This window comes from Montipora capricornis, chromosome 3, assembly GCF_036669925.1.
Source record: "Montipora capricornis isolate CH-2021 chromosome 3, ASM3666992v2, whole genome shotgun sequence".
Taxonomy (NCBI): Eukaryota; Metazoa; Cnidaria; class Anthozoa; order Scleractinia; family Acroporidae; genus Montipora; species Montipora capricornis.
This window is the reverse complement of record NC_090885.1, coordinates 13,958,861-13,971,360: the sequence shown is the minus strand read 5'-3', so window position 1 is coordinate 13,971,360 and position 12,500 is coordinate 13,958,861. Positions and strand designations below refer to the sequence as shown.

Here is a 12,500-nt window from a genome sequence, read left to right as displayed (position 1 = left end):
GGGTTCAAATAATGAGGGGTCTCTAGCTACAGGCCTGTGTCCCACACACCAGTGATGCTTATCTCTGGTTTCCGAGCCGCACAAAATAACAAGAATAGCTACTTCCCCTGAGATGAGATTATATTCCACTGAAGGACTGTTCGTTATTTTTCTCTTACAGGTTTCGCGGCATCCCCTCCTATTCATTGTAGCTCATGTAAGCATTCAATTGACAATTTCTACACCCACTCACATTTTAGATTACTTGGTTGCCATTTCTGCAAACATTGCTAACTGCATGTACAATTTTAACGTGATAAACACTATATGATGGATCCTTGATTCTTCCACAGTGACTATATTTTTCCCTTTTTATTATTTTTCTTTCTTTCTTCCTTTTTTTTCGATTACTGTGATACCTGTGTGACTGTGCTATTGTGGGGATCATAATAGCCTTGGTCTTTGAGGAAATTCAGTGGATGCTTAAAAAACGTCTCCAATCGTTCATGCAACTCTCTCCACCACCTTTCGATCTGTGATTTGAAATAACATTGTTTAAGTGTTAAGTAATAACTTGACAGAATTTTACAACTTTGACAACATGGCTGGCTGACATGGTGCATATGTACAGCGACTATATACAGTGGAGAAAACAGCAGATGGTGATTTTCCACCTCACTAACCCAACTAAAAGCCTACTATGTAAGGAAAGACTTTAATATATTGATATGCCTACCTGGTTTGATGTGGATGGTTCATATATCACAGTTTCAGCAGGAACCATGTCATCGTCATGCTGCTGACGAAGGTAGGCATGCATAGTAGCCATTACACCAGTTTCCGTCCCTTTGTCAACCCTGATCATACTAGCCATTAATCTGGTGTTAAACAGGTGCTCTAGGTAAAACCGACCAATAACATTAGGATCATTATTGGTCATCCAAACCTTCACCCAAAGGAGTTTCCGACTGCAGGTATTGATGCAGCCGTAAACTGCGATCGGAAAGGTGCTGTTTTGGTATCCCATTAACTTATCATGTTCGTCGAGTGAATGGACCCAATTTGTTCCTCGCGTAGTGAAATGGCCTTTCTTTTTCTTTTTCTTGAAGCAAGGAGCCCTTTCCTCCAATGACACTGGATCGACGTTGTATATCACAGCGTGTACTAAATCCCGAGGTACTCTCAAATCATGAACTTTCCTTAGCTTCTTCTGCATTGCTCTGTACCCTGGCAGTCTACCTGGACCTTCCATCTCCCACGTTACTGCTTCCTCGACCTCATCCACTGCAACATCGGTATCCGTGTATCTTTTATCAAAGTTCTCACGTTCCAAGCATAGCAATCGAAATCCCTTAACATAAAATCTAAAATCTCCTTGCGGCGAAGACCTTCTGTCACATAATCTTTCAGCTATTCTTTCAAGTTTAAGTCCTCTTTCCAAGAATCGTTCCTTATTCTTGCTGCCGCCATTTTGGAAGTAAAATCCGCCCCCAAGGCATCTTGGTCTATGGTAGTTTTAGGCCACCGTGTTATAATTTTCATTTGCTTTTATTTTCATTTGTTTTCGTTTGATTTTACTTTGAATAAAATTACATTTTAGACAAACAGTTTTTCTTTGATTTCATTTTACTTCTATAATAAATTGTTTTTGAAAAGGAAATAAAATAAAATAAAACGAATGAAATGAAATACAACAAATCAAGTAAACTAAATAAGTAAAATGAAATATAATATAAAAGGAAAAAGATGAAAAAAACACTGAAAATCCTTATGGCAGCTCTAGGCCACCATACACTTGGGACCTCTCACAGAAAAACGTACAATATAAACAACTTTTTGGGAAACAGGTTTTTCACATGGCTCCCTCACAGGTTGCTTGCTGCTTTAAAAGTTGAGTGAACGATTGACACTGCACGACCAAATGGGTTCTCAGAAATCCCACACAAGTGGTCGAAAAATTTTAGACGGCTTGAAAAAAATTTGCATGAGTGGGTCAACATTTTGTTTCTGTTGCTATGATTTCACAGGTTAATGCAAACGGCTCTTAAAAAACTACAGTCGTTTGGACGAAACCTGACCTTAAAAACGAAAAGTGCAAAACCACAACAAGTATTAAACAAATGAAATGGGCATCTTGGCGTCACGGCTACGAACAACAATGAGATTTAGAAAGTTTGATTCCCTTTCAATGTCAATATGTGAATGCCCACATAATTTCACAAGTTTTAATAGAAGCTCGTAAAGGGTATTTTGTTTAATGCGGTAGTCATAAGCGATCAAAATCAGCAAACAAAACAGCCGCGAACCAGGAAAGGTTAGAGCACTGAGATTTCAAGGAAAATTTTTTTTAAACTTATGGCTTAATGATGAAAAACATTTATTTTTCATCTGTGAAAAAGATTACAATTTTTTCATCACCCTGGAGAGATTACTTGGGGAAAATGCGAAGATCAAAATATTTGTATATGAATTAGTATTATTAACTCATGAGTTCCCACTTTCCTTGCGAAATTTGCATAGCACAAAAGAGAAAAATCATGTGATGGGTAAAGCAACAATCAGTTCAACTGATACTGTTATCATGGATTAAGAAGCACTATGTACACAATCAGAATGACACATGTACATGTACATATCAAGTGGTTGTATATGTACATTAAGAGTACATACATCAAAATTTGCCATATAAATATCAAAGCTCATATTTACATGTTAAACGATGCTACACTTAAATCACGATTATCTGATATACTTTCATCAAAATTCTTTTATTAAATTAGCAGTATGTACAATGTACATCAAGTTTTCAGATAAATATGCATCACGATTCGTGCTACCTTCCATCTAGTTTTAAACACATAAGGATGCTTGATAACATACACAGTATGACTGCTAACGTCCGTGTCTTTATTGATCTTCATCATTCGTGATAATTATATAATTTACATGGAGATTCAAGTACTTCTTACATGAGGACAAGAATACCGCTGGATTTATAGAGTGAGGAGTCATGTATCTTCTTGTACATGTATGGCTCTCGTGGTGTGGTCTGTGTTGCCAGCATCAGTTTCCAGAGGAAGTCATGTTGTCGAATATAAACAATATTGCCTGGAACTGACACGTATGGTTGCTAAAATGTGTCAATATTCAATGTTGCGTAGATGCATTTGATAATTTCCAAATATTGACAATAAAATTCAAATAATTATATTAGAATTTGTTCAATACATTTGATATACTACACTGTAGTTAGTAGCAAAATTCGATAAATTCGCCTTGATATGCATTCTATTCTCTCCTTCATTTATGAAACAATTCATTACAAGCAATATTCATTTGATAATTTACACATGTACATGTAAGCAGTGATCATTCGATGAGTCCAGAAAAATTCATTCGATAAATCAAGAAAATATTCATTCGGTGCTTCAAACAAAATTTACTCAATAATGCATGTGACCTATCTTCTATATTTGGATAGAAGGCTTGGCTACTGAGTTTACAAAATGGCGGAACAAATTGAATGGGAGCTTTTGGTGCAAAAACTGCTCAATTTAATAGATAAATGTGCTTTATTTCTTCTCTCTTCCAACATGTACGATGTCTTTAGTTGTTGGGCTTCTGCAGGCTCACCAGCAGTGCTTTTTGACTAAAAATTGCCATTATTTTGAAAGAACTCTTGCATAAACGGCAAAAATTCAGCATGGGTGGTGTTTTATTTGTTGCTGGTTTATTTGGCGTGGAATCATCGCGCATCACCTTATTCAAGTTTTGTCGCGAGCAAGCACTAAATTATCGGCAAACACTCAGTGATCCCGCAAGAATATTTTCCAAATGGGCATGGCAGGATGATGAGAGCTGTCAATCTGTCACTGGGGCCCAAAACCGATAAGCAACCATTGCATTCTCACTTTTGGCACAGTCTATAAGCAACTGCGATCCGCAGTTTCAGTCATTTTGAAAGTTCAACGTATGCATTCATTTCAACCATTCTGGAGCGAAAGAAAGACTGCTCACAGTCAACTTCAAAGCGAGTCTAAGTGCAAAGTTTTTTATGGTAATTACATTGTAGTTATACTTTACATGAATAAAAACTAGTTTTCATAAGAAAAACTTCGCACTTTGACTGGCTTTGAAGAGGAGGCCTGCAGACATGAACTCAAAAATGGCCTATTTCAGAAGAAAAATGATGGTTGATGTTACTCGTAATTTTCAATCATTTGAAGCAAGTTCTTAGAAGGTTGATAAAAATTGTTTGTTTTGGTTTTTTTTTCCCTTTTTCAGCCAAAATCCGACCTTGCAGCCTTGCTTCAACTTCTTTGCTGTGCTTTTGCGGAGGTACCTCCGGTTTACTCAAAACCAACACCGCCTCAACCACCACCCACGGCTAGTTACAGACCACCACAGGGACCGTACCAGTCACAATATGGTGGCTATCCACCAAATCCCATTGGATCCACACCCTACCCTGTTGGGGGTCCAGCAAGGATGCCAATGCCGATGCCTATGCCAGGTTTGTGCCTAAGTTTCAAAGTGCTTATTAACCCATTCATCCCTGAAGCGGCCCCAATTGCGAAAAAAAATTGTCTGGTATCTGGTCTCGCTCTCCTGAAGGACTGGAAGGTTTTATTAAAGAGCCTGGATAAATGTTTTTTAGTGGACCTACAGCTGTTACAGTACATTGTAGATGTTGTTAACCCATTCATCTCTGAAGGGGTCCCATTGACGAGTAAAGTCATCTGGTGTAAGACAGAGTAAAATCTACAAGTCTCATTAGTCAGGACTGGAAAGGTTAACAATGGGGAACAAAAAGCATCTTGCTTCTTGTAGAAAGACCTCAATTTGAAAGGTTTTTGGCCGGGTACATAACACACGTCAGGGTGATCACTGTTGCGGTACATTCTACCTTGATTGCTAGCAATGAAAATGTCTTTTGGCACACACATGCTGTGTCATCATCAACTGGTATCTTGCTGTATCCTGATAATTTTTAGAAAGCTGACTGTACTGGGCAGTGGTGTCTCTGTTTCTTATAAGGCTTTTGTTTGCACGATTTTTGGAGTTGATTATGCTGATTATGCAAAGGGGAATGTACATGTAAATGTATGTTTGTTTCTTTTTCTTCTTGTTTTGTGGTTGTTTGTTAAGCCATTGACTCCACAGGCACCCCAGGACTCCTCCAGTTTTGATCCAGTTGACGAGAAAAAATCATCAGGCCCCAGTTCAAAAGGTGGATAACGCTATCCACCAGATAAGTCACTATCCACTGAAAAGTGCTATTGGTTTAGCTATGACTTATCCACTGGTTAGTGATTTAACCGGTGGATAGCGCTATCCATCGTTTGAAAAACTGGGGCCTGACGTTTAAGACAGAGTAAAATCTGTTAAGTCTCACCCGCAGGTGTCAATGGGCTAAGATCTGTTAACAGAAGTAAAGGTTGTAGTGAAACGTATTTAAAAAAAAAAAGCAGCATTTTTGCGAAAATACCATAAAAGTAATCCTTTAACCTGCCTATGAAGTTAAAAAGATATATATTTTGCTTACTTCAAAGACCTTTCAAAATGATGAAGAATATGGTGTGTTTTTTTTTTTTTTTTGTGGAATAATCTTCTCTCGTTCCAGAGATATTTAATCTTTTTTTGTTGTTCAAAAATTGATGATGTCAAAAACTGTACACAACTGCAATACATCACAAAATTCGGGATATCTCCGAAAATATTTGGCAGTGGTAATCTACATCAAGGAAGGCACAAAAATTTGTTTATTGTCGTAGTATTAAGTCACGTTCACTCTTGGTAAGCTCGTACCTGTAGATATCATATGTAAAGCATTATGGGCAGCACACAGTAAAAGCGTTTCTCGTCTGACCATCTGCCTGTACTTATTAATTTTGTTCAAAATCCAAGATATTTGGTTAACTACAGAGAGTGACTCGAAATGAGAGTTGCCATGGCAACACCTTAATAGGTATCGCTTTGTGCCTTATCTGATGCACATTACTGGTGCTCAAAACCCATCCAATATTTTTGGAGATATATTCAATTTTGGGATTTACTACAGGCATGTGTACAGTTTGTGATGTCATCAATTTTAAAACAAAATCTTGAATATCTCGGAAACAAGAGAAGATGTTCCAAAATAGGAAACACCAACCTTAATCACTTTTAAAGGTCTTTGAAATGAGCAAAAGATTTTGATTTTTTTTTTCTTCATAGCCACTTTAACCTGTCTCTATCCTCAGGTCAATGCAATTTGCCTTTCTCTCTCTTTATGTGTATCAGTAAGTCAAAATTAAGGAGGTTTTTTGTTTTTGAACTGAACTACTCGTAAATGCATATAAAAGTCAAAATCATTACCTGTGCCAATTTTTTTTTTTTTAATTGTAGACCATGTTTTGATGCTTTATGTATCAAGCTGGTTACACTAAGAAATTATGAACGAATATGTAACTTTGTTGAAATCTTTATACAGGTTCCAGCCCTGGAGCACCAACTGGAAGCAGACCTCCTTACCCTGGAGCCTATACCCCTACTGGGGGAATAAGCGGTGGTCAATCCAGTACTCCGTATCCAGTAAATCAGCCAAACTATCCAGTAGCCAGCACGCAGTCATCGTATCGTTCTCCAGGCTACCCTCCACCTGTGACTGCAGCTCACACCAAGTTGATGACAACAAATTCCACTACAACTTCAAGTAGCAGTACAAACGAAGATTTGGCTGTAAAAGCCTCACTACGGTCTGCTGTGGAGGATAAAATTAGAAGACGCACAAGAGCATTGTTTGAACAAGCACAAGTAAGTCATACTGGTAATAATTATTATTATAATATTATCAGTGTACCTGTGTTGTGTACTATACTCTTTCAGTGTTTCTAATTTACTGACTGATTGAACGAACGACCAACCAAAGGACCGACCGACTGACCAGCCGATTAATTGATCGGTTAATTTATTTTTCACAGATTGAATTAGATAAGTTAAACAGAACTCAAGTGGAGTTAAAACAGGGAAGTGAAAAACTCAAGGATATATTGCAAAAACTGGAAAAAGAGCAGGTAAAATGCAGTGAGATGGTGTATTCTTTTCTTGTTGATCCTTTCTTGTCCAACAACAAAAAATGCAGTTATCAACAACCTCTAAATCCACTCAAAAACTACTTCTTCGTTAAGCAATTGACTCTTCATGTATAGGTTTTACTCTGTCGAACGCCAGACTATTTTACTCGTCGACTTGGAGCGGTGTAGGAGTCAGTGGGTTAACAACCTCTGCATCCCACGCGAAAACTACTGTACAGTATGTCCCCTTTAACCCTTTCACTCCTGTGGGGTTCCCCATTGACGAGTAAAATCGTCTGGCGTTAGACAGAGTAAAATCTATAAGTGTCACTCTTGGGAGTGAGAGGGTTAATGGGGACAATGTTTCTAACAAATTCAGAAACATTTTTGCTTCCGCAACAAATGTTTCCTGGGGTCACAAACGGGGAAACATTTACTTCCTCACCAATGTTTCCGTAAAACCCTTGATCCTTTGATTCCCAAAAATGGTAGCAAGCAAAATATTAACATTATTATGGTTAAGCCGACGTATATGCCGTTGCCATGGCAACATGAATACATATAAACAGGCCTTTAAAACCGGTTTTGTTTATTTGCAGAAAATCTGGTCCTTTGATTTTCTTCATAATTTGCGTGCACGATGCTCACAAGTTGACAATATTTTAATAATAAATTGACAGAGAGATCTTTAATTATCCCTTGTTGAAGGTTCACTGGAATATCTGGAATTTCCCCTGTTAAAGTTTACTTATTTCTTCAAGTATTTTCGAGCCAAATTTCGTTAAATCCTAACGAGTGGTTCTCGAGAAATAGGCGTATTTCCGAGAAAGCTATTTAATCGCATTTTTTACTTTCTACGCATGCGCTGCATTTAACTGGGTTCTTTCGGTTCTTTCGATAACAAAGAAAAATCTGCGAATTGTGGAGTTCTTTGCATCGTTACCTTTTGAAACATACATTTCTCATAAAAGACTAAAACCATCAAAACACTTTGTTCAATTATGAGGGAAAATAGTACAGATAGCGGAAGCATTGAACAAATAAAATGATTGCTGTATTGAAGCCATGTTAAGCCTTGCACGCGCGCGAAAACTGTTTTCGGCCACCTTAGGATGTTAACGTAATGCAGCGCACGCGTAAGAATTAGCAGCGTGGGGAAATTACCTTGCGGTATTAGACATAATTCCAACCCCGTCGTTTTATTATTTTGGTGATAAATGTATGTTTCTGAGGTAGAAAAAACAAACAGCATTGAAACTAGTTTTAGATTTTGGATCTCCTTCCAATTTCTGGTGTTTCCCAATTACTTACCGACTTCCTGTCGGACTGCCATTGTTATGCAAGTGACCAATTAAAAAAACAGTTAGCTCAAGTCCATTATCCCAGAGTCTCTCCGGGCGCGCACACACTGACCAAAAAGCCCGAGGACTCTGGGTACGAGATTGGTCCAATGTATATGAATATATATGTACAAGGAAAGCACAATTTTTTTGCCGCCAATAGACCATAATCTCCAGTATTGGGCTGGAACTAGCCTGCAACGAAGGCCAGTGAAATCTTTTCAAATGCAAATACTTTTTAATGTATTCCCCCGGATTAGCCTTCATTGCAAACTATATGGTCTGTTTTCTGCAAAAAAGGGGCCGAGATTTTTAAGCCAAGTAATAAAAGGAGCAAGGATGGCACAGTTGGTTAGTGCGCGGCCTTGTGCAAGAGGTCCTGAGTTCGCTTCCCGGATCTCGAATCCTTGTTTCGACTTCTTTCCTTTCCGTGTAGCTACATGTAAGTAGCTTTAAATACCCGTAAAACATAGCACTGATGGAGAGGGGGAGTAAAATGAGCGCACCGTCGACCTCAGGTTTGTCAGTTGAATTACTGTTACGAGTTATCGACGTTAAATATGGTTGCTTTACTTTACTTTACTAAAGTGGTAAATGCAAAACCAAAATGATTGCAAAAATATTTTAATGTTTCATGTACTTTCCACACTCTGATAAATACTTTCTTAATCTGATAATTTATCTTTTTGCCTCCTGGGGCGGTATGAGGGTTTCCATTGTGTTTGCGATGCTGGCGGTTACCACCAAGCAAAGTTGTCCCGGGTAACCCTCCCTAGCATTAGGGTTACCCTACGAGCTTGTAAACAGGGCCATAGAGACGATTGGCTTATTCATGATTAGCTTATTTTGAGGTCCGGATGGGGAGGGTTACCTTGTAAATTCACAAAAAAGCAGGCAACTGGATTTCAATCATGTAAGTCTGTGAGAGACCGCTGTCCTGGCGTGCGAAATGTTTCAAACTTCTGGTGTCTATCCGTGGCTCAAAAATGTCATCAATTGATCGTTGACAGTGAGCTTTCTTTTCTTGTAAAGTACAGTGTATGCCGTTCGTAAGCTTAATACTGTAGTTACTGAAATTTCATCTTAGGACAGGAATAAACAGGCTTTTGAGCTGCGTGGTGTAGAGACGTGTTTTTGTTATCTACGACAGGAGAAAAGTTTTCACTTAACCTCAAATATCTTGTATTTAAAAATGTTTAGCCCTTTGAAGTCCAACCCGGCCTAAACGGGCCCCTGGGAGTAAACCGGCCAGTATTTTACTCTGTCTAACGCCAGACGATTTTACTCGTCAATGGGGAACCCCTGGGAGTCATTGGGTTAAATATATTTGGTTTCTTAATATATTCTCCTCAATATCCTTTTTTTTTTTCAGGCCGACGTAGACAACGATATTAAGCTTTTGACGCAGAAAAATGAAGAGATAACAGAAGTTATTTCCCAACTAGAGAACAATGCTAACAAACTAGACATTGATGACGCAGTAGTTACAACGACACCTCTATATAATCAGTAAGTACTTTGAGTCCGTCTCGTTACATCCGGAGAATGAAGCTACGTGTAAAATTATTCAGGCAATAGGCTATTTCCGAGTTCGTGTCTGCCTCCTCTTCAAAGTGAGTCTAAGTGCAAAGTTTTGATGATGGTAATTAGTTCTATTTTACATATGAATGAAATGTAATTTGCATAACAAAAACTACACACGTAGACTCGCTTTGATGAGGAACCAAACATGAACTCGGAAATAGCCTAATGTTGGTAGTTTAGTCATTTCGCAAGCTAGTACTTCCTTCTGTCCATGCTCAATTTTATTTGTATTTACTGAAAGCAATAGACCTCATTCATAAATGGCGGTCACATTTATAATTCTTTTGTCCAAGTGCAAATTAGCCTACCAAGCCTCATTTTAGAGCAAGAATTCTTTTCAATTCACTGTATGGTATCGAGGCTTGGTAGGCTAATTTGCACTTCGACAAAAGAATATAAATTGGCCGCCATTTATGAATAAGGTCTATAGCAGTGCTAAATCAAGGAGAATCACACTTGAGACATCCAGAACCAAAAGCTTTGCACTCAGAGTATGCTTTCCTCTGTCACTTAATACCGCTTCACCACTGCAGGAAGTTAAGTAATTGACGTTTTCCACTATCAATTTAGTATAAGAGACTCGGTGATTAAAAGGTGATGTGCTTCAGCAGAGACTTGGAGAGGTTGTGGTGAAATTGGCCGACTAACAGTATATCGAATTGAAAGTCATCTGTCACTTTGACGAAATCTTGGCAATTGTCTAGGACCACAGGTTTACCTCTGTGTGTCAGTCGTTGCTAGTTGGTGCGCTGTAGATTTTTTGAAAAAGGTCTGCTAGTGCGATTAAATTCAAAAAGAGGAGAGGAACTTCAAGTGTCTGTTATGTCACTCGAAATATTTATAACTAATAAGTAAGCCTCCTCTTTCGTTTCAGAATTCTCAATCTGTTTGCAGAGGAAAATGCTGTTGAGGATACCATTTATTACCTGAGCGAATCGCTAAGGAAAGAAGCTATAGACTTAGACGTTTTCCTCAAGGTAAAACGTTAGTCCTAAAACTCATTGATAATTCATCTTGTGGTAGCTAACAGAAACTGGGTATTAAGGACACATGTTGTATACATCTGTAAATCCAATTACTGTTCAATTGTTGTGGAGGCACGGTGGTTTAGTGATGTATTGCTCAGTCTTCTGGTCTCCCGACCCAAGGGTTGCATGTTCTTGGCTCGGCTCTTTCCCCATGTACAAGTACAAGGAAGCATTACGTTTTTGCAAACGTTGGCCGTGTAGCAGTTATATTTAAACAGACTTAACTGATTAGAGTGTAATTTGAAGTGCTAGGTTTCTACTCTATATGAACCATGTGAGCGTTAGCCCTACTAATGGAAATGGGTCCACACAAGGACAGAAAAACTCTGACCAGGGTGGGAATTGAACCCACGACCTTCGGGTTAGCTCAGCGGCGCTGGTTCATATGGGGTAGAAACCTAGCACTTCACACTTCACACTAACTCACTTGCCAGAGTACAGACTTCTACATTGGGGCTTGCTTTCTTTCTTTGTTTCTTTCTTTGTAAAGTAAAAGTAAAAGTAAAGTAAAGCAACCATGTTTAAAGTCGATAACTCGTAACAGTAATTCAACTGACAAACCTGACAAACCTTTCTTTCTTTCTTTCTTTCTTTCTTTCTTTCTATCACATTTCTCAAATTTCAATTTTGTTTCCTTTTTCCAATTGAGTGTTTTATTTCGTCAGCAAAATTTCGGTATTCGATTTTGTTCTACAAAGTGATCTTTTTAGTCGCTTTTTGGCCTCTTTCTTTCTAACTAACGATGTGTTTGAGCACGTTTTGTTTTTCAGAGGCGTTCCTTTTCTTGATTCTGAAACGGTCCCCTCTTGAAAAGCGAGAACAGATTGTTCCTCTTTTTTGTGTTCCTTTTGATAAAGTCGGAACGAGCTTTCTTACTAATTGAGAACAAAATGGTCATTTATTGCTAAAAGGGGAACCAATTGTTCCGAATTCCGAATCCCGAGCGGAACAAATTGGACCTTAATTGATGATTTGAGAACTATTCTTCCTAAAAATGTGTTCCTTTCTATCACATGGGAACCAATTGTTCCGAATTCCGAATCCCGAGCGGAACAAATTGGACTTAATTGATGATTTGAGAACTATTCTTCCTAAAAATGTGTTCCAATTGTTCCACGTTCCGAATTTCGAGCGGAACAATTTAGTTCTTTATGTGCGATTTGGGAACTATTGTTCCTAAAAATGTGTTCCTTTTGATAACATGGGTTAGGGTTTTTATAAAAATACGGAAGAAAATGGTCTTTTAGTGTTAGTTCCGAATCACGAGCGGAACAAATTGGTCCTTTATCTTTGATTTCGAATCAAATTATACCAATAACGCGTTAATCCTTTGTCATTAGACTGACTTAGAGGGACAATCTTAAGCACTGGACTAAACAGGCTCGTCTTTCCACTGTCAGTTGCACTAATGGCACACCGAACGGGTCTCTTGTGCTCTTTCGGTCGAAACAGTGCCAGGAAATCTGCACAAAACTGCTCTTTTGAAAGGCTGTTCTGAAGGATTTCCTCAAAGT

At 38.4% G+C, this 12,500-nt stretch overlaps 1 protein-coding gene and 1 pseudogene across 1 annotated transcript in view; one reads left to right on the top strand and one right to left on the bottom strand.

The window, feature by feature from the left end:
* The window catches only part of LOC138041715 (uncharacterized), a 2,640-nt pseudogene extending 1,119 nt beyond the window's left edge, over window positions 1-1,521 (bottom strand).
* Window positions 1-12,500, top strand: part of LOC138042307 (tumor susceptibility gene 101 protein-like) — a 29,403-nt gene that overhangs the window by 9,504 nt on the left and 7,399 nt on the right. Inside the window, exons 5-9 of the mRNA XM_068888158.1 lie at window positions 4,264-4,492; window positions 6,452-6,774; window positions 6,942-7,034; window positions 9,747-9,883; window positions 10,833-10,935. Coding sequence (XP_068744259.1) covers window positions 4,264-4,492; window positions 6,452-6,774; window positions 6,942-7,034; window positions 9,747-9,883; window positions 10,833-10,935 — 885 coding nt within the window. The remainder of the gene's footprint in view (window positions 1-4,263; window positions 4,493-6,451; window positions 6,775-6,941; window positions 7,035-9,746; window positions 9,884-10,832; window positions 10,936-12,500) is intronic.